At 44.6% G+C, this 23,367-nt stretch overlaps 1 protein-coding gene across 3 annotated transcripts in view; it reads left to right on the top strand.

Annotated features, from left to right (window-relative positions):
- The window catches only part of cpx (synaptic transmission protein complexin), a 172,842-nt gene extending 155,125 nt beyond the window's left edge, over positions 1–17,717 (top strand). For all 3 annotated transcript variants that reach the window (XM_018034182.2, XM_018034183.2, XM_018034184.2), the window contains 3 exons: positions 3,462–3,625; positions 16,245–16,374; positions 17,074–17,717. In XM_018034182.2, coding sequence (XP_017889671.1) covers positions 3,462–3,625; positions 16,245–16,374; positions 17,074–17,147 — 368 coding nt within the window. In that variant the 3' untranslated portion in view covers positions 17,148–17,717. The remainder of the gene's footprint in view (positions 1–3,461; positions 3,626–16,244; positions 16,375–17,073) is intronic.
- Positions 17,718–23,367: the final 5,650 nt, after the last annotated feature.

The following is a 23,367-nucleotide window of genomic DNA, read 5'->3' as shown; positions in this document are numbered from 1 at the left end:
TTTTTATTGTTAACATTAACTAATAACTTGTTATATGACTGTAAATAATGTACAAAATATTAAAAATTAATTTTAGACAAATTTCTTTACACATTATTCTTTCACAATGCAGTCATTTTGACTGCTTTGGGCAATATAGGTATATACTAAGTTTCAGTCTTTCTAGTGTTAATTTAGGTGGTGGTAATATGCGTACGTTAACATTATTTTTATTTTGACGCGTGAAAATTATGTTAAAATCCAACAATATCAATGCGAGATCGAGCATCGAAAAAAATAAGATGTTTACTTCTTACTCGTTTTGAATTTTGTCCCCCTAGGGGAGACTAATACATGCACGTAGCTGGCTCAATTTCTCTCTCTCTCTCTCTCTCTCTCTCTCTCTCTCTCTCTCTCTCTCGTTGTTACTAACTGTACAAGAATTTTAAGTAAAGATTAGCATATGTGTGTCAGTTGACACGCCTTTTTAACGTGTAAAAATACGGATATTAGGCTCGGCTGTAAGCGTGAGTATTAATCAAATCTGACAGGAAGATTAACGAGCCCTCCTCGAGGAACGTGAATCTAGCGATCGATGGAATCCGTGTGAAATCGTGAAAGGATCCGCGAGAATGACGTTCCTTCGACGCTCCATTTGCACGAGGAGCAATTGTCCCCGGCTCTGCTATTACGGTCGTTCTTGTTGCACGATCGCACCCAAGAGATGAGGCTTCAAAAGCGCGTTCGTAAATCGAGCCGACGAAACGACGCGGCTCGACCCCGTCGCCGGTAGCGACGATTTTTATTTCCATCGTTCCGAACGGTACATTTGCGTGGGAAACGTTCGCGGTGGGAAAAATAACCGTAACGGGGGAACATTACGCGGTCCGGAGCTAATGGCTAAAACCGAGACGAGATAAAATGAGGGAATTGATCGACAAGGTCCATCGATTCAGTAGACGTAATATGAAAACGTGAATTTTCGTCATCGTAGTCGTCGTCGTCGTCGTTTGATCTCGTGGATTCCGGACCCGTGACGTTTGACAGGGCTCGAATTCGAGACCGGGTCGGATTCGAGAGGACAGACGGAGATCAGCGTCGGGCGAAATAAGTAAATTTAATTAAAGCCCGGGTATGATGGATGAACGGGATCGAACGTACGGTCGAGTGGACAAAGAGATAAGTGGATTTTATTTCTGTGGGAACGAATTTTTCGGAAAAGCCTGGCTCCATCGGGAGTTGGACCGGTGAAACGGGAGATAAGACACGGCGGACGTGACGAGATCATGTAATAATGTAAATGTACCGCGACGTACCAGCGGCGACGATGTAAAGAAAGTTAACGGCGCGCCAGTTAGGCGGAAGGGAGCGATTAAGTGGCGTAGCGTTAAAAGCCAGCCAGCGTAATTAATTAATTAACCGAGCAGGACTTGCTGGGGAAAAAAAGAGCAGAAGAAACGGGCAGTGGTTTGTAATGCGAGTTATCGCACGGTAAACTCTGGTCAATGCGCGGTTTCTCTCGATTAAAACATCCTTTAAGAGTACATAAAATTACGGCGCAAAGGGCTAACGAGTATTTAGTACTGGTTCGGAGAAGGCAGCGAGAAAACGTACGGAACAAACAAAATTACTGTAAGACGATGCAAAAAGAAGATAATTATGAGAACGTGGAACTGGTTTAGGAGGTAGAAAAATCTTAAAGGCGCCGGACGGAGGAAGGTCGAGGTATAAAAACGGAAGGGTTGGGAGAGAGGGGTCTAGGACTAGGAGAATGAACGTCGTATCTGGCTCGGACTTCAAAGTACCTTTCCAACTGCGCTAGTGGGAAACCAGTACTGCGGGAAACAGTGCAAATAGAAGGGACGAGATAGCACGTAAAGAAAAGGGGAAAATGGTAGACGGCGCCGGGACAGAAGTAGTATTAATTTCCTCGAGCCCGGAGGTCCTGGCACATCATTCTCCGGCAGACAGCAGGAAAGACGAATCCCTCTCGCTTCTCTTCAACCGAGTCCCCTGCGAGTCTACCTTTCCCGATATTGCCAACGTTACACACACCGCGTCGTCAAAGCGTTGCGTGAAATTTCGTGAAAATCTCTTCTCGATCGAGCGACTAGGCGGCGCGGCGCGGCGTCGTCGTTTCATCGTGAAATCGAGCGTCCGTCGCTCGTGAAAATCCTGTCACGCGAACCTCACGTTGTTCGATGGAGTGCCGTCACGCCTCGACGTTAAGCATGACGGACGTGTAAATGAATAATAACGCTGGACGGTGTGTTTGCGAATTTTTTTTCACCCGTGATAATTCACTTTCAAGCCTGACCGTACGCACGTATATACGTATACGTACGTCGAGAATTCGCGTGCCCCATTATGCAATGCGAGAAACTCATTCGTCTTAGCTTAGATAAATGATCCCCGTTACCGATTGCATCGCAATTTTAGCTACCGTAAACACATTGGCGCTGGCATTTGCTTGAGAAACGCAAAAGAGATCTCCCTCGCCATTAATTTCGACAATGGTACAGAGCAGGGGGGAAAAGAAGAGTGGCCAGCTAACAGATTCGCAAACAGCTTCCTTATTTTTACGCTCGTATCGCGTTCCGGGTAAAATAATGGCCGGATGTGTTCCCGCTGTAAACACGATTTTACCTACGGCAGGGATTCTCTCTCCCCCGGCGTCGGACGAGTAATAGGCAGGGAACTCACCGCGAATCCGCTTAATCTTTCGGTAAACTAATAAAACTTCGTTAAGACCGTTCGAAGCTCCGGCATTTCCATCGCCTCGAGTGAACGCGACCGATTTCGTTCCTTTTTTTCCACTCCGGTTATCAAGTCGAACGTGAACTCGATCATAAATGCCCCTTTCGAACGGAGTTACGACTCTTGGTTCCCGCGAGGGAGCCGGGAGAGAATCGAATTAATCGGGGAAAAGGCAGAAATTTGAGAAGTCTTTCTCTCCAATGGAATCGTTAACTCGATATTCTTCGGCACAATCGAGGATTTCAATTCTGTTGAACAAACCTGATTTCTGATGCTTCCTATAAAAGGAACTCCACTAATTACTCCGATAAATAATGCAATTTCTTTTTTTTTTTTTTTTGCCCCTCGATTCGACACCGAAGGAACTTGCGTATCTGTCGAAAATCGATTCTGGGGTATAGCGAAACAATTTTCATTGGAAACTTGACGTACCTCTGTAAACGGTGTATAAACTCGAAGGGAATAGCGTCGCAGCTATCAGGCTGATTTACAATGTTTACTCCCGAGGGTAAACCGTTAGTTTCTAGTCGTCTATTATCCCTCTGGTTTGTACACCGAGGATATAACGTAAATGGGACTGAGACGAACTAACAACCGAGACAAAACAACGAGCATTTTACTTTTTTAACATCGACTTCCCGGGACGATCAATTATCGCTAAACGACTCGCTCGGGGATGAAGAATGAGAATAAAGTAATACCTATTGTCATCTATTGTTTCGCAGGAGCCGTTGGTGGCGAAGGCGGAGACGAAGATGATAAGGAGAAGGAAGAAGAGGCCGAGAGAGAAAGGCAAGAAGCCATCAGGGAGGCCGAGGAGCGGAGGAAGGAGAAGCACCGCAAAATGGAAGAGGAACGAGAGAAGATCCGACAGGAAATCAGGGACAAGGTAGGAGATAACTGCAGTTTCCTTTTTTGAATATTACGCGTCGCTGGGACGAGGTATAGTAAAGGTTTGAATAAAGAGAATATAGATAAACTATAATAAAAGGCATAGCAGTACTCGTACGCTGAGATCGATCCGCTCTCAAAGGAAACTCGTTGGGAAATGCGAGCCATTGTACGGGAAAGTAGTAACTGGAAGGAGCGTACGAATGATAAAATGCTCCGAATCGAAAGTCTCGCGCTTATTTACAAATGCACGCAAGCTTCCGAAAGCCCGAAGGCACGTGGGATACGTCTATACGCGCGCGTTTCTCGAGAGTATCTTCTGCGAGAAACGCTCGAAAATTTCAAAGGTTCGCTTCGACGCCCGTCTAAAAAGGCACGTTAAAGCGGGATATTTTTCCAGAGCATCCTCGCGATATACGCGCACACGTACGCGGAAAATAACTCCGCAAAGATTTCGGTTTACGGGTATTCCATTGACCTCGGGTCAGTTAGTTTAAACAGCTACGAAAGGGGTGAGAGGTTCTATTTCGAAAATTCGAAATCATCGTGCAGGAAATGACCGAACTGATTCTTCGCGGTAACTGGAAATTTTCAATTACGAAGTCTCATTTTCCTTTCGATTCTCGCGCGGCCCTCCGCGTTCTCGCGAAGATACGCCGCGCGGCATTTTTCCAGGACAAAAGATTCCCTCCCGGTTTTCGTGGCGAACGCCTTTTCACGGCTGGCCGCTGGAATACGAACACCTGGCCTCCGTTTGCCGATGGATTCGCCGGATACGACCTGCCGGAGTACTCGGCTACCTGCTCTCCATTTCTCCAAACGGAATTTCATCCCCATTTTCCGCGGGCATTACCGATAAGAATACTCGTTCCACGGATACTTATCGACTCCATCGATTATATCGCTTTCCACGATTTCCGAGCAGACATTGACGGAATTAATTCCACCCCCTCTGCGCCATCCGTCACCACGCTCGGAATCTAATATTTTATCCCACCCCCGTTCTACCTCTCGAAGATTGTCGCGATCGAACCACGAAAGATTACCGCGTAAACCGTAATGTTCGCCGCCAGCTGCGGTAAATCTCATCATTCTCGTGTGTCACGTGCATTGAAAAATGATTCTCCCAGTTTATTATTGCCCCGAGTCCAAGAATATTAATTAATAACCCGTTCGTGTCGCGTCATACATTTTAATTCTCGAGCACTTGCTCGTCGTCGAGGTGTACGACGTGTCGACCGGTGGAGTTAATGACGGATCACGAACTCGCATGTTAATTGCCAAACGCTCATTGAAATTTTCATCGATACGAGTAACAAGAATCACAAACAGTACGCGGCCCGCGGATTAACTATAGTATTCCAGCGTCGAGTTTAAACGTTAGAGCGGAATGCGGCCGCTCGGGTTTACCTATCCTCGCTGATCCGCGGTGTCAATAGGAAATAGAGTAATTATCTAACGAAGCTGATTTCATAATTCGAACGAGAGAGAGACGGTGTGTTTCGCCGGGCTGCAATCACGCTAATTAGTCGTGACCGGGCCGATGATACGTAACCGTTTGATCAACGGGGAACACCCATTGTTCACGGGCCGTTCGCGGTTTCGTAATCGTCCCACTTCGCTCCCTGGTAATGACGCTAACGAATAATCCTCGACCAGGCGATTATTTTCACTGCAAACTTTCGGAGGAGGCAACAACGTTCCGATCGCGAACAATACGTGATAATGACGTCCCGTTCACGGACCGCCCGCTCGAGTGTCGCCGAGCGCGAAAAATACCGTTCATTTGACCGTTGCACCGTGGCCCAAAGCCGATTAATGCGTTTATTTCGCTAAACGCGCTTTTCCACCCGTCTGCGAAAACGATCGACTGTTGTAATCGCGTTCTCTCATCGGACGAACGCTCGCTCGTTCGCTCGTTCTCTGTGGACGCCAATTCGTGACGCTCGCGTCGGTTACGAATTTCATTACGAAAACGCGGCGGTTTTCAAAGAATTAGAGGACAATTATTAATATCCGGTGGAAAATTACCGCGCGGATCTTGCCGTGCAAATAGAAGCAGAATTATTCGTTGGACAAGGAGACGTTAATCCGGCAAACGTCACCGAAAAGATAAATTGTTCGAGATGGGCGAGTTTCGTGGTGCTTACTCGTTTGCTCGTACGTAGAGGAGAGGAGACGACCTTTCCAGCGGGAACGGTGCCGACTTAAAATGCAAATTTGATTACGTAGCGGCACGCTGCCGGAGCAGCCCGTCACGTTCGCGGCCTGTTCCTCCACATCTAAATATGTCCACACGCGTGCACGTACGCGTTTCCAGTTTCCACCGCGCGACTGTTTATCACGAGACCCTCGCGTATAAACCGGCAGCAGCGAGCTAATTTCCGTTCGTGCCGCGGTGAATAGCGCGACTTCCAAGCTAAGACGCGAAACAATCTACGCTGGTGTGTGCCAGTTTTCAAAAGTAAACTCGATTCCAGCAAATACATACGAAAAATTCGCTGCTCTTCACAACTCAGGAATTAAATCCGGTGACTTTTTTTACTTTTTAACTTGATCGCCACGTTAGTACAGAGTGCCGCAGCAGAGAACTCTTTGACGCTCGGTGAATTCGGTTGACGAAAATTGTTCGGCAAGTTCTCGCGACGACATCGGTGAAACATTTACGCGAACGTGCCCTGAAACGGAATTGTTTATCGTGGAACGCGTAACAAAAGGCGATCACAGTTTGCCAGGCTCCGCAGCAAACCGAGCCTTTTTTTTTTTTTGTTTGCCCAGGCCCCGGGAGCGAGCAGTGGTTGATAAAAAGGGAAGAACAAACGTTTATACAATTTGTTTAATCGTCGCGAATTCGAGATATTTGTTAGCATTATGAAAACCCGTCGCGGAAAGATAATTTCTTTGGCATAAACCCACCGCACGACGAACCTCGGGTAGCGTTCGAATGCTTTTCGAACGCGACCGATTTACCGCGAAACAAACGTCCGTGGATGAAAAAAAAGAGAGAGGAGAACACGACCGGGACAAAGAGCGGAGAGATGGAAAAGGACAAACGGATGTCACGCGAAATCGTACCATTGTCAATTCTGATGTATTGTCCTGTCAGGACGTAGTCAGCGGCGTTGACATGACCCAGATGGAATCGAGGGCTCTTACACCGTATAATCGAGGAAAAATAGCGGTCCGCATTGTACGTATTAAACGAATAACTCTCGAATCATCGGCACAGACGTCGCGGCAATTAAATCTTTCGACCGACGCGTTTGTTCGTCGAGTGGCCCTAAAATTATATCCGCGAACGAAGATATCCGCGTTTCCAAACCGATCGAGAGCTAATGGAGAACGCTGCCATTGACGTAGAGAACAGAAATTTCCCACGCGTTACAAATATGTTTAATCGAAAACCTCTTAACCGTATTAAAAACGGAAAATTTTGCGGAGCTCACGGAGTCTCCTTCGAATCCGAAGTGAATAGCCGACTGACCGAATCTGAACGAAGGCACTCATTGAAACTCGCCGGAAAATGCAGATTGCGAAAATTGAAACCGCTCTTGGCATTCGCGTGGGCGGCAACAAGCATCGTTTCGTTTCTGAAATATCACTCCCTCTCTCGCGTAAAACGGAATCGTATACAGGTATCTCATTACCCGGGACTCGAGTTCCGAATGATTTTGAATCCACTCCGGACAGGATACACTTAAATCGCGCAAATTATAGAAATTCCACCGAGACTTCTCCATTTCCCGCGGGCGACGCGATAATCCGGATCCAGTTTCATCGAACCCCCCGCGCCGAAGTTCAACGTGACGTCCCGGGATCGCTCGGTCAGAATTAATAAAGATTGATACTTCATTAAGCGAGACACCGAAATCCTTCGCGAAAGTCTTTTTACGATATTTCCCGGGGAATCCCTCGCCCGGGTAACAACGAACAAAAAAAAGCTCCAGGTATAATAACATCGAGAACTGATCCCTTTGGGAATGGAGATGTATTCTTAAGCGGGAAGCTAGCTAGCCGGCCTGCAAGAAGCTTTTCTTAGGTAATCGCGCCGGCACCACAGGATCAAACAAAATCCGATTACGAGCCCTGGCTAATGATCACCAAGAAGAGATTTCGTTATACCAACGAATCGGGAAATTCCGCTTCGGGACCTCCCGAGAATATTCTTACGTAGGATAATTAAAAATACCGGAACGTCGGCCTCGATTAAACCCCGGATGATTGCTAACCAATTAAGGAAAAACGCGAGGGGCAATCTTATTACTGTACCGCAGATTGTACGCATTCATACACTAATTATTCCCGTGGAAAATTGGAACGCTGTGTACAGTATATAAAACGTGAATGCACGTTGCAATAATAGAAATTTTAATCTGAAATGCATTTTTTTTTATTACACATAAAAATTCGCAGTCTACTCGTCGCGATTACTCCGTTCTAATCATCGAATTTCCTGATCAGTTAGACGTAACGACGTCGCGTCTCTCGTTTTTCAATTAATTAAAAATTCGTCAGATAATGGCGATGGGCCAACACCCGTTCATCACGATTGTTCGTTGGATCCGGTCTACGCACGGACGCCAGCATGCCTATACCAGTCTGATAGATTCTTCTAATTAAAAATTTCTCTGTTCAATCTCGGGTAACGTTAATGGAACAAAAATGCTCGGGACAAATATTCAATTAAGCATTCTTTAAACTGATCATTTCCTTCCCAATTATTCCAATCAACAGACGTTTGTGTAAATATCAGAGAAATCTTGTTAATTTTCATGATATTGTCTCAGCTTTATAAAATAATTTTTCCGCGAGAATTCGAATAAACATGAAACGCACGATGATTCGAAGCGATATCGTTGGTACCGGTCGGTCAATAATTGTTGGCATACATCAAGTGTTACTGATGTGCAAACTTCCGACGAGGAATAATTTCGAAGAAAAGCTAATTTGATTCGTTTCTATAACAATGACGCAAACGCAAACTTGCGCAACTGTTTCGATTTCTGTACCTGGTAGCTGCTGATGTTCATAAATTGCCACCGCTGTTGTACAAACAATACCGGTACATATCCGATGCGATGTGCTGCATTAACAAGTTCGCCGAGAGATATTGTAGTGTTGCAATAATATATACGACGTAAGCGAAATAAATCCCAATTGGCGTTTAACGTTTCCATCTAAATGCAACAATAAATTGGTAATGCGTGCGAAGTGGCGATAGTAACTGTTCTACAAATGCATGAAATCGACTCTCTGCTAATGATTCGGCAAAAGGGGGAACGTCGATGTTTTGAAAATCCACGGATGACAGGCTAACCGAGCAAACATAAATTCAACAAGAAACAGACAGCATGAAATAGGAGTAGCCGTATGGAACTGGGGATTCTAATGTGATACCTCGAAATTTATCGTCGCGGATAACCGGCAGTATATCACGATCTTTGGCAGTATTATCGTGAAAAAAATGTCGGTGTCATTCTCTCGCCAGCGATCGATATACACAGTGTCCCAATTTAATGGGCAAGCGTTTCAAATATCAATATCGGTGCAACGTCGTGCGTTCGAAGATTCATGACGTCTGCAGTTTTAATAAAATTCATTTTTTATTCAATAAAGTAAGAATTTATCACCTTTCAAGATGTGCTTTCTTATTTTGAAAATTGCAGAAGTAGTAAGAATTTTCATTTATCCTTCGAACGTATTCAAGCGTTTGCACTTTTGTTAGTTTTATGTAATAGATTGATTAGAAATTAATAGCACGAGTTCCTACTATATGTATATAATAAGCAAATGATGCAATTACTTTTGCATCGATCTAATGAATTATGATTCTTCAAATGCGCCTCGTGTATAAAGTGAAATCTCGTACGGAAACAAAAGTGGACGTTTTTCTTGGATGGATCGATCCCTTGGCTTCTCGATTCTAGCGAAAGACGGAGAAAGGTAGAAGAAAATGTTGCAGTGCCATCTCCGGCACTTTGTTCCACGAGCTTCCTGAGCTCTTACCGAAGAAATTGCCGAAGGAACGACATTATTGCACGTTGTCGTGACCAATCCCCATCGACGTCCCCCTTTCCACCGGCGCGTCGCGTCGCGTCGCGACGCTGTATTTTATTATGTACTTTATCGAATCTCTCGTACCAGCTGTTTCTCCAGCTCCGAGCCGATGTTCGACTAGAATGGCTTACTTCTGCTACACAATCGTCCCGTTAAACGAGCCTGTTTAAACGTATGTTTCCACTATATTGCCACCGCCCGGTGACTCACGCGACCGCCGAGCGAGCGAGAAAAGAACGGGTTGTTTAATCGAACGCTGCATCTTATCCCGAAGTAACGGCACACCAGAATTTATTAAACAAATCTTTAGAAATATATTGCCTCCCGGCTTTCATTCCGCGTTATTTATGAACGCGTGCAACGATTCGGTACGAGCTTATTGGATGGAAGTACGCCGCGAGTCCGACCGAAAATAGCAACAGTTTTCATAATTCGTGTCACGAACAACGTTACGTCGGATATGAAGTTTTGCCGGGAATCGAGCGATACCGAATCGTGAGATACGAGCCTTTTTGCGCGCGCGTTTCGATAGGACCGTAATCGGTGGAAACCGCGGCACGCGAGCACGCGATCCCTCTAACCAGTGGTTTGCATGAGCGAGAGAGCTTGCATATAAGGTTGCCAGACAGAATCGCAAAGGTCGACTTTACCACTCTTATCGAACTCGGAAGACGGTTCAAGGATCAGCTGACATAATAACGTCGAGGACGCGATTCCACGATCAGATCCGTTTGCATCGCGTAATCAAAATTAATACGATACTTCATGTAACAGTCGTTGCAATGCTGAATACAATGTTCGATGCAGTGATTGATATAACACATAACTACGTGCATTGATGATGCAAATGGATTGAACGGAAGGATGCGAAGGTGCAACGCGGGTTCATAAAACGGGTTAGGGGAAACTCTAAGCCGGAGGTGCGATGGAATGAACGAGGCGAGTTATGGACGCATAAATATTTCCAGCAGCAGGCGCCGTGGAACAATATTATCTATGTAAATAAATTCGCGACACGCGTGCGGCTTTTAAATTTCATAACGTCGCCGATAGACCAGCGATAAAAGCTGTGGTTAATAGAAAGCGAGATGGCCCGGCGATAAAATAGCTAAGAGATGTTTGGCTGATCCTCTGGGCAAGTAAACAAACGAGATAATCGCCCGGGGAAGACAACAGCTAGCTTAATAATAGCGAACGAGGATCTTACTTAGTACGTTTCTACACCCTGTTTGTCCCTAAACTGTTACCGTAGCCACTTTATAAGACAGAACAGTAGACAGTAGACGTCAATAATTAAGGATGTATTGGCTATACAGTCAATCCCAAAAATTTATGCACTTTAGAAACGCATTTTTTAAAAAGAAATCAGACGTCGGAAGAACATTGCTAATAATAAACAACGAAAAAAAATTTTCGATTTTTCCGAGATTTTTCCAAGGGGTACCCCTTCAATTTCTTCCAAATTTTCGTTTTTGGCCAATAACTTCGAAACCGTTGGAGATACGGGAAAATTGCATCAGATCTTTCTTGTAGAGGACGACGAGATCTACAATTTCCATGTAAAAATTTTTCGCTATCGTCAATAGTTAACGAGTAATTTGAAAAAAACTGTTTTTTCGTTTTTCATCAATAACTCGTTAAATATTAATGCTAGCGAAAAACTTTTAAATAGGAATTAGGAAATGCGTTTTTCTAAGGTACATAAACTATTGGGATTGACTGTACAGCCAGTACATTCTTAATGAATAAATAAAAAAATATAAATATTTTTAAATATAGGTAGAATCAATTATGTTGTTGGTTCTGTGATTTTGTCACGTGCAGAGTCAATTATTAGTACGCTTTTTAATAGAGTGAACCTACTGTTCTTTCTTATACCGTAGCTATCTCGAAAATCCTGGCTACTGCGTATTTCCATGTTACCCTCGCTATGAAATTCAAACAAGCTGCGCGCGTGTGGAGAAAGCGGAGAGCTGTCAACGTTCTCGATATCCGAAAGTTCGGTCGCCTTTTTCTGGTGGTACACCCACCAGGAAACGGGATGGAATATGAGTACAGCTGAAACGAACGGCGGAGGAATGAAGGTACGATGGAAAGTGTAAAATAGGTAGAAGAGAAACAGACAGCTTTCCAATTTCACAAATTCATGACCCCACGGTAGCTCCTCCCGGTGTCTCTTCGGCAGACTGACTGGTGTCAATAAAATCGCATGGAAATACTGAGAAACGGGGGGGAGCTCGTTGCTCGTATCAAACTGATGGAAAGTCAGGAGTAACTCGGTTTCAAATCGACCGGATCCCCCTTACTTTAGCCGCGGCTATCGAAGGAAAAAAGGAACGTTATCCCGCGTCGTCGGTTTCATTCGATTATTACGTACAGGCTCGTCGATCGAATCAGGTCAGAGACGCTGAAAGTCAGATCTCGTATTCATCCTTCGATAACCCGGTACACGAGCGTCTCTACTGACCTAATAGTTGTCGCGCGGTGCATCGATCACGAGTGTCGTTGGATCCTAAGCTGGCTTACGCTCAAATATCGGACGAGACGTTGAGCTACGTGTCAGGCTAATTAGGTTTCGACGCGATAATTAAAATCCCGGCGCCTGATCGATGCCGTGTTTAGCACGATAGTAGTATGTATCCCCCGGGGGTGGGCGTCAAAGGTGACGCTGACGAAGAAGGACGAGGGAAACAAGGAAAAGACACGCGATGGAAGAAGGCGCGGGAACAACGGACAAGGAGAGAGAGAGAAGAGAGAAGATTGAACTTAACTGGGGTCAAATTGACTCTAGTAGGGAGTCCCTGCATTCAATATGGCGACTTCCTAATAGAGTCAGGCTGACTCCTTTTAAGACGTTCACCGGACCGTCGTGGGACCAGCGTTCGCGGACGCAACGGCAGGGTCATGGGTCACTTGTATCGCCAAGCGTCGATTAACGCGAAACCAGAGAATAATTGAGAGCGATTAATAAAGGAAGTGTTTCGATATTTGTAGAATGTTTGCGTATAAAATGGTAAACACATTGTATTGATAATTTTGTAATTAAAATGAAACTGGCTTTTATAAAATCTTCGTCCGACCTGCGCGCAATAAACGCGATAAATTCGCGCTCCGACAGAAAGCGCGTCCGAACGAAATTACAGATTTTAATACCAACACGTACGCGCAATTAGAAAATTAATTTTAGGTAATTGGTATATCAAGTTTAATTAAATTTCATTAATTACAGCCGAGTGATTAATCAAATATTGTAAGCGATGGCGGAAAGAGAGAACGGAATATCGTTTTTCGGCGTCCGTGGCGCGGACTAAAAACTGAAAAGCGATCCGCCTTTCGGAAAGGACGCATTCTTCGTCATTGGTCAACCCATCGTCCCTCTCTTTTTATAAATGAAATAAAAGCTGTCGCGATAAAAATATTCGCTGATCATGAAAAATAATCACGATTCGGCAGAAAATTGAAATGCTCCGCACGCACCGATGACCCGCAGGAGTTAATTAGAGTGTCGCTCCAAATACTTCGAAAAGGGTAAACACACAACGGCCGTCTGGCACATACGTACACCGTGAACAATACTTAATTACGGCCAATTTCATTAAAAAATACCTACCGTTCGTTCCTCGTAGAACAACGGGAGAATGCGAGCAATGTTCCCTTCTTTCCTTTTTTAACTCGTCAACCTGAAAAACGAGCGTCGCTCGTTTCCCCTCAGGCAACGAACAATTTACAAATAGTCGCGTTTACCGTGTAACCAGCGGTGCTTGCGCACCGTCGCGTGACAATTAAGCTGATTGTGAGAGATGGAAACCGAGCGAATACTAATGCTGTAACAAGATATCTGGATAATATTCACGATAACAGAGATTCAGTAGCAATTACAAAACTATACCCCTTGTTACGGATACGCTTCACTGTCGGACGATCCTCAAACACCGCGAACCCACGGGGTTTCGTGACCATTGATCAGTCTGCAAATTCGAAATCAACAGCGATTCGCGATTGCCCTCGGAATCTCACTCAATTAGAGACAATTTAATCATTCTACACCGTCTGGGATAAGATTGCAAACTCCAATGAATATCATGAACTAATAATTAAAAAGATTGTAAGTAAGTGAAGTTAGGATATTCGTACTATTTTCCATGGTGTAAAAACATAAGGTGTGTTCTTGCGCATCCATTTGAACATCCATCTGTACACGGACTCTTCCACTCGTTGGCCATTTTGGATTTCTAACCAATCACGCTTCATATTAAAACAGAGCGAATTTTAAAATCGTAAACATGTCAAAAATTAGGTTCTCAGAGTGTAATATACATGCGTGTTTGTAATAAACAATAGGTCATCGTACTTCCAATATGGCCGATGAGTGGAAGGCGCAAACAGCGACACATTTGAACACGACGGAAGAACACACCTTATGTTTTTACATCATGCTATTTTCCAGTATTTTGGATAAAAGGCGGGAGTGCAATGTACTCGGTAAAAAGCAGTGAGTACGAATGTCGCAGTGCGACGTAGCTTGCAGATACGACGCACATGCAGCCCCAACACTGATCAAACTATACCAGTTGGTAATTTACTAGACGTATTATAAAACGTATAATCAAACGAAATATTGTAAGAGTATGAATAAATGGAAGTAATGAACGAGGAAGGTGAAGGACGTATCCGTGGAAACACAGGATTTCCTGAAGAGATGAACTGAACGGTTGTTTCTCAGCGGGGCATGATGCGTGTCGGGGCGCATTAATTAACGTCAGGATCAGTGCATCACATTTGACATCGTTGTGAGGCACAGCCGCCGTTTATCCTACCGCTATCTGTCTCCTTCACGCGAATATACGACAAACGCGAAACACCGCGGTAACCGTTACGAATCTCCGCGCGTCGTTAATGCAACAGAACGGTGGAAAAATAGATAGAGACAGATTTAACGAGCCATAATGCTAATTAGATTAACCGTTGTTATTAATCACTTTGACACGACGGGAAAGGTGGGAGACTTCCTTCGAACGCCGCGAGCGAACTCATTATTCAGAACATTGGAATAGAAAATAATTAATAAAATATTATGAACTACCTAAAAATTTGTCCTAAAGCCATGAATAGAATTTGCGTTATTTTGTACGAATGACTTTTGATAGACAGAGAAAGGATCGAGTCAACAGGGCGTGGGAACAAAAAGGTATCAATGGTACAGAGAGACAAAAAATGTGGAGAAGAGCGGAGGAACAACGGAGGAAACGAAACAGGCCCGAGAACAGTGTTTGCAGATATCGCCGCAATACGTGTATTCCTGTATAGCTCGAATTACAATGGCCCTCGGGATGGTACTGCGTACCGGCACTCGTACAGCCGATCACGTGTCTGGCTTGTACCGCAATCGGGCTCATTGTACTCGGACAAGAGTGACGACAAAGCATAGAGCCACGTAGAGAACCGAGCCTGGTTCGTGCGAACGTCATTGCGTGTTGATGCTACTAGAGCTAGACAATCTAGTGTAAACGGTGGACCACGTCCGCCGGGTTACGTGGCGATCGCACGTTTTCGAAAATAGTGAGGCGCGCTCGAAATTGTCGGGAGCTAATACGATTACGAAGCACCGCGTAAGGAGCGCCGGTGCCTCGCTAATAGCCGATAGATTCGATTGACTGCTCGGGTTTTAAGCCGATTGCCCGAAAACGTTTCTTCCGTTAATCCGGCAACGCTAATGGTACCTCATGAAAACGAAACATTGGTTCCTACCAATCGATTCAGCAACGAAATACATACACGAAGACTCTCAATTCTTGCGACGTATCGAATAACTTTCAAGAGACTCCTAATATTATAAATTGACTATAAAACTACTGCCGAGCACGAAATTAAGCTTTGGAATTCGAGACGCGATGCGAACAATGCCGACGGTTCTTCGGATACCAGATCCGTACTCGAGTTTTTGCGACTCGTTCGCTGTACTCGCGCGACACGAAGCCTCCTCCGGAGCTTCGACGTCGACCCATGAGGAAGGTTGTCGCTCTCGGTTACTTTGTCACGTTGGAAGTTTCTTGTTAGCGGAGTTTGAAAATACTGTCGTCGGGTGTCTTGAACGTCGCGGTAACTTCGATCACGGCAACTCCACGGCCGAGTTTCGGTAAAAGATACTGCGATATAACTGGGACCCGTGCCGCTATTAGACAATTTGTCTTGTCAAATAAACAAAATTCAATTGATCTTGGAAATATGCAACGAGCAAGTTACCTTTGAAATTTTCATTGACATTTACTCGAAGCTCTGAGAGGTCGTAAAGCGTGACAGACACACGTCTTGTTTGATCCGTCGTAAATGCTCGTACGTTTCATTTGACCCTACCGTCATCCGTGAGACAGGATTAATGTAAATTTAAGGGAAGATGTTAAGCGTTACGGTTGCTCGTAAAACGCGTCAATCTCGCTGGGATCCATGAATTGTAAATTAAGTTGTCCTGTGTCACTCGATTAGATCGCACAGTCTTCAACGGATGCCGCGTTAGTATCTCTGACCTATTATGTACCGGTGCGTCGTTTTTCTCGTTACAGTATAACATAAAGAAGCGGGAGGAGGTACAGGAAATGACCCAGGAAGAGCCTAATCCTTTGATGCGCAAGAAAAAAACACCAGAGGAACTAGCGGCGGAAGCTGAGGCAGAAGATGAGGACGAACTTACAAGTACGTATCGACCTTCATCGGTTATAATAATTTTGCGTAAAAGTTTGCGACCTAAGAAGGGATTGACCCATTTGCATCATTAACGTGCACACAGTTCTTCTGATGACTATCCTCAGTAGTTGGACTGCTCTAAGCGTTACAAGTGTTATATAAAATACATATGTATATTAGTTTTAATTATAAATTTATGGGTGGCAGCGTGCGATGCAAATGAGTTAAGGTGGAAATTCGTGGCACGGGTTAAGAGAGTAGCTGTCTGACGAATTAATTCACGGGGGTGATCGATGAAGGGTTAACGAGCCGTAGCCAGAAATCAAACAAGCGGTAACCTCCGTTCGGCTTTCGAGTAAATCCCGACCGAGTGGCCGTGTGTTCCGTGATCCTCGCGCGGGATACGTGTCCCGTAATTGAAAGAGTACTGAATAAAAAAAAATAAAACAAAAAAAAAACTGCGAGCTAATTTTCAGCAGTCCCTACCGTTGTTCGTTTGCGCTCTAGCGTTGTCCCGTAACTAAAATAGAGCATTGAATACCCGTTGTTCGAAACATTTCTCGTACCTTGAAAAACATTTCGATCCAAAATTCGTTCGTACGCTGTAGTTAAATATAGGACGCTGCGCCGTAGGGTTTACGATATTCCGAACAGCTGATTTGATTGAAATTACGAATACGTGTACACGTGCGCGTTCCTGTGTTTCAGAATTGAAGAACATGTTAGACTCGCATATGCAGAATATCAAAGAGCAACTGGGAGAAACATGCGACCTCCAATAAGCCTACCTGCACCCTTGAAGCGGTCGGTAAGGAGAGTGGCGCACATCGATGTGTCACCAGGGCCGCACCCGCCTCTCAGCCCCTTAGACACCACGAGGAAGGGAAAGAGCGAGATCTGACGTGTTGTTGGAGACAAACGGAGAAGAGATCGAACGATACCATCACCATCAGCGTCGTCGTCCCAGTCATCGTCTTCGTCGTCGTCGCCGTCGCGTCGAAATCGATTCGAGATAAAGAATTGGCCGAGCCACGAACCACTCGAAACCACGCCGCAAGAAACACCCTCCGAGTCTCGAGGGTCGAACAACGCTCGATCTCGTCTGGAGGGTTTTCCGTACGAGGATGATCTCGACGAAGGAACGCAACAACCGAACGGAGGGAAGCGCCACCGAGCTTAGATCAATATTAGCGAGGAGAGAAATTCGACGAAATGGGTAAAGAATTGGCAAAACGAATTGATGAAATTATCATTGACGTCGGAGATGTTCGAATCGGCTTAACGAGAATGTACGACGGGCGACGAAGCCTCTTCACGAGAATTGATGAGAGACACGGGCGGATGAATGAAAATCAAAGATAAGTTGCAGGGACGCATGGGTTCGTTTATGCCTCACGATTCGCGGAAGAGGGATGAGACGATCGACGAGAAGAATGGCGAAAAGGGAACATCGATAACAGACGTTGAAAAATCAGGGGGAAGAAGGAAAATGTTCGATCGATCTGAGTCTTATCGGATATCATGGCGTAGTCGGGGGTGATCGATGAAGGGTTAACGAGCCGTAGCCAGAAATCAAACAAGCGGTAACCTCCGTTCGGCTTTCGAGTAAATCCCGACCGAGTGGCCGTGTGTTCCGTGATCCTCGCGCGGGATACGTGTCCCGTAATTGAAAGAGTACTGAATAAAAAAAAATAAAACAAAAAAAAAACTGCGAGCTAATTTTCAGCAGTCCCTACCGTTGTTCGTTTGCGCTCTAGCGTTGTCCCGTAACTAAAATAGAGCATTGAATACCCGTTGTTCGAAACATTTCTCGTACCTTGAAAAACATTTCGATCCAAAATTCGTTCGTACGCTGTAGTTAAATATAGGACGCTGCGCCGTAGGGTTTACGATATTCCGAACAGCTGATTTGATTGAAATTACGAATACGTGTACACGTGCGCGTTCCTGTGTTTCAGAATTGAAGAACATGTTAGACTCGCATATGCAGAATATCAAAGAGCAACTGGGAGAAACATGCGACCTCCAATAAGCCTACCTGCACCCTTGAAGCGGTCGGTAAGGAGAGTGGCGCACATCGATGTGTCACCAGGGCCGCACCCGCCTCTCAGCCCCTTAGACACCACGAGGAAGGGAAAGAGCGAGATCTGACGTGTTGTTGGAGACAAACGGAGAAGAGATCGAACGATACCATCACCATCAGCGTCGTCGTCCCAGTCATCGTCTTCGTCGTCGTCGCCGTCGCGTCGAAATCGATTCGAGATAAAGAATTGGCCGAGCCACGAACCACTCGAAACCACGCCGCAAGAAACACCCTCCGAGTCTCGAGGGTCGAACAACGCTCGATCTCGTCTGGAGGGTTTTCCGTACGAGGATGATCTCGACGAAGGAACGCAACAACCGAACGGAGGGAAGCGCCACCGAGCTTAGATCAATATTAGCGAGGAGAGAAATTCGACGAAATGGGTAAAGAATTGGCAAAACGAATTGATGAAATTATCATTGACGTCGGAGATGTTCGAATCGGCTTAACGAGAATGTACGACGGGCGACGAAGCCTCTTCACGAGAATTGATGAGAGACACGGGCGGATGAATGAAAATCAAAGATAAGTTGCAGGGACGCATGGGTTCGTTTATGCCTCACGATTCGCGGAAGAGGGATGAGACGATCGACGAGAAGAATGGCGAAAAGGGAACATCGATAACAGACGTTGAAAAATCAGGGGGAAGAAGGAAAATGTTCGATCGATCTGAGTCTTATCGGATATCATGGCGTAGACGTGACGTGAGCAGTCGAAGGGCGCGTGCATATAAATATACCTATATATACATATATAAATATACATAAAGAAGTATATATATATATAAATAAGAAAAAATGAAAGAAGTAAAAAAGAAAGAAGTAAAACTAGTACCTAAGTTTTTAGTGAATTTTCGAATAGTGGTAAATGAAAAAAAAAAAAAATGAAACTACCGATAGCAGAGTTACGTAGTTCACTAGTTCGTTCGACGGCTGTTCAATACAACAAGGAGATCAGAAAGGAAGGAGTCATTATTATTGTTCGAGTTATCGATTATTCTCATAGTTTATTACCGCGGCCATTGTTCTTATTGATTGTTACCATTAAAACGTTTGTATTTAGAAATCAAGTTAAGACAAGGATCGAGGGCCATGTGAGGAACTGGCGAGTCGACCGAGACCAAAAAAAGCGAAGGACTGCTGAGAGACGAATTGATGAGAAGTCATGATAATAAAGGGGGTTTAACGAAGTAACGAGAAACGATGAGTGACCGGCGGCCCTTGCTCTCCCTTCCGTCCAAAAACTCGAATTTTTTCGATTACCTCTCGGCAAGCCATAGCTCGACCGCGATCGTAGCGAGACGCGTAACACCTGAGCGGTTCTTAGGGACATTTAGTTAGGACGTTACCAAAAAATGTAAAAAATCAAGAGATTAAAAAAAAAAAAATGGAAAAAAAAAATCGTTACCGCGTGCGTCTTTAAGAATAGCTCGGCGTGAGCGAGCAGCACTGATTCTCGCGTTCGAATAAAAAAAAACATATGCCTTTCTTTCACGTTTATACGGTGCGTTTCTATCGAGTGTTATTATACAGTAGGTTAATCGAATTAGAAAAAAATATGACAGAGGACCGGAAACGGATCGGGCTTAGACGATTCGACGATCGAGGCAGAGTTCTTAGCGAGGTGTTTTCAGGTGTTACCGCCCGGAAACGTTCGAGTACCGTAGCTAAACATTGTTTCATCCTTTCACGTTCACCTGGACTCTCGTTGCGGTTGTACAATAATTATTGTAGTCGTTCACGACGAACGCGATCGTTTCCGTGAACAACGGTGGACGGGATGGACAGAGCATCGACTGCCGGCAAGTGACAAAGCCTTGTACATATACAACAAGTGAAAACATGATAAGAATTGAAAATGGAATTTCGTTGAGAACGTTTCTTGCTCCTTCGATCGGAAGAGACTGACAGATTTGTCTTAAATTAAAAATTCGACTTGGTATGTGTATGAGGCGGATAAAAATGAAAAGAAAAGAAAACGTTTTTTGTACGGACGATGGAAAGACGAATAAGAAAAGTGTACTTTTTTATGTTCGATATCGTTCCTCGTTCTGATATCTGATATAATCTATATTCTTGTAATCTTCTTCTTCTTCTTCGACTGTCTTCTCGCGAATCTTTCCTCGGTTCTGACTCTAAAAGCAAACGGCTATTCTCTGATTTCTTTGCAAAACTCGAGATTCTCCTTAACACGCGCTCTAGCATACCCGACCATTCAGACAAATCAAACACACGGTCCACCGAGCGCCGAATTCTACGAAAATTGCCAGCTACACCGGCGAACAATTTCAAATCGACAAATGAACGTAAAAATAAATTGAAAAAGTTTTCTTCGTCGCGTCGAATCGAGTGCGTTGCATTTAGGACCGCGTCCCAATTCGAGGAAAAAAAAAAAAAGAGTAATTTCAACGTCAGTCGAAAATCGGAAGGCCTTCTGTCCAAACTTTTCGCTGTTAATAAAAACCGGGCGCATGTCAGCTTTCTGTGTGCACTCTGTTGTTTCTCGATGTGAAAAAAAAAAAAAAAACGTGTAAGTACGCAGCTGTTGTTAGAGTCGATGACGTTCGACGATGTTGTCCGAAGGCACGTCCACGACACGTTTTCCTTCCACGCGTTAATTCGCGTAACTTCGCAAAAGCGGCGGCTTATCGGAAAATCGTGAACTTTGCCCCGGAAACTTAGTTCCCCGAGTCAATAATACGTCGATACTTTTTTACACGGGTACCGCCGGTAATTGGAAGAGCACAGAATGGTTCACGATATTAAAAATTCGTAAAGTTTTAACGACCCAGTATTTTACCCGACTCGCGCGTATCGGCTCGCGATTATTTACGAACAACGATTCAAATCGCTGAGCCGGCGCCTCGTTATCGAACCGAGACAGTTCCTGGATCCTCCAAACGAGCGGGAGTAACTTTCGGCCGCTGCAAGAACGGCTTTGCCCCCCCGTTGGTTTTCCGAACTTTTCGAAAAACCGCTGAGAATCTCGCCCTCTCCCGGACCCGATGCCGTAAAATACCTCTTGGCAGCTGTTTGTCCGTGAAAAACAAACCGAGAAAACTTTTTCACCGTCTCTCCGGCGTTCGACTTTATATCCCTTCGACCAGGATTGCCGGAGGTAAAAGTTTCGACGGGAACTTGAGCCGAAAGAAAGAAATAAAAAAATACTTTATGCCCCCCTTGCTCTTTATCTAGCTGGTAAATTTGACCGTGAAGTTTCCATTTTTTGCGAAGTCAAGCGAATCGTGATGAACGAAAAGAGAACAAGAGAGTGGACGTGTCTCGTTTGAATATATTCTCGACGTAGTCTCTCTCGTGCATGCTTGCCTCTCTTGTCTGTCGATGTCGATGTCGTTGATTGAATATCTTCTCTATCGCCACGCGTGGCATCTTCGAAGATCACTCGACCAATAAACAAAATAAGAAAACAAAAAAGTTTAGCGATGAAATCTAGAACGTGTATTTTGCTACTCGAGCCGAACGAAACAAAGAAAGTATACAGAGCGACATATCGTTGATCTTCGAAGAGCCGCAGACTCGCGTTCTTTCTCTCCGATGTAAAATGAAAAAAATGAATCTACGTTTAGATGGAAACGCTTTAAAATGTACCTAGAGACGGTTCTACCTTCGATCCTCGTCCTCGTCCTTAAAGAAAAAAGAAAAAAAAAAAAATCAGAAACGAACGCCCTTCTCCTCCCCGTCCAAACACCATCCCTGACCGACCGATTCGAAAAGAGAACAGAAAACTTGTCCCATACACTCAGATTCTCCCGTGCGATCTACTCGATATTACACTTGAAGTCAATTACTCAATTATTAATCCAAAGATTATAAATATATACATACATATATATCTATATATTGATTCTAGAGAGAGTATAAAGCTCGTACGGTTTTTTCTTGTGAATTTTTCGATATGAATAAATAAGCTACCCCGTTTCAGAAGGGATATTAGCGAAAGTTTCGGTGCAACTCGAGAGGAAACACATTGGAGAAGGACCTAATCACAGAAATAAACTCCAATAACTTCAAAACTTGCAGCTTGACTATAATACTGGCAGCGATGTGTAGCCGCTAGAGACTGTTTTCCTATCCCGTGCGCTATCTTTAACTGTATCTTTGTCTGTCTACCTCTATCTACCTCTCTCTCTCTCTCTTCACCTGTTCGACTTTCAGCCACCACTACTCTTCATCTGTGTCTGTCGCCACCTCCAGCTCGATGTTCTCCCTTATGCTCGACAATTCTCTTTAAAGTCACGACTACTTAATGCACGTGAAAAACGGATCGATAAAACGAAACGAAAAAAAAAAAGAAAAAAAAAAGAAAGAGCGGAGAAAGAGGTTTCACTGTTGTCGCTACTGTTACTGCTGATTAATGTCGTGTGTCGTTGTTGTTTCTCGATGTGATCAGCATGAATGTTGTTCGTCGCACTGTCTAGCCGAGTCGATGTAACGAAGAACGCTACGTTAGTGTGAACTAGTCCGACTTTTGCCCCTTCTCGCCCCCTTCGCGTTTATGTATTATTGTTATAGCCCTAACATGTAAGTTTCAATGGATTAATTAAAAAGCTTTTGTGTGCCTTTAGCGAGTCTACTTTAATTATAACGGTGAACGCAGCGTATACCAAAGATACTTTCCTATGAGTTCCCCACACGCTTGACGTTTCTGTTCCATCTTCTCTTTCGCTTAAAGATAGATAGGACGCGACGGGTTGAGCAGGCCGATTTTTTTCCACCCGGTTCCAGTCCGGCACGTGTCACGTGAAATCGAAATCGTCTCGCGAGGAATGCTCGACGGCGTTCGAAATCGCAACGATCATACAGAGATGAGATAAAGTCTGCGATTCTTCGCCAGCGAAGAGAGAAACGCGGTCCGTACGAATGACATTGGTAGAGATTAAAAAATCCTTGCATCAAGCG

The sequence above is a fragment of the Ceratina calcarata genome, unplaced genomic scaffold, assembly GCF_001652005.2.
Source record: "Ceratina calcarata isolate Rehan_Ccalc_2016 unplaced genomic scaffold, ASM165200v1 scaffold78.2, whole genome shotgun sequence".
NCBI classification, from domain to species: Eukaryota; Metazoa; Arthropoda; class Insecta; order Hymenoptera; family Apidae; genus Ceratina; species Ceratina calcarata.
The sequence above is the reverse complement of the archived record's forward strand: the minus strand, read 5'-3'. Positions and strand labels throughout refer to the sequence as shown.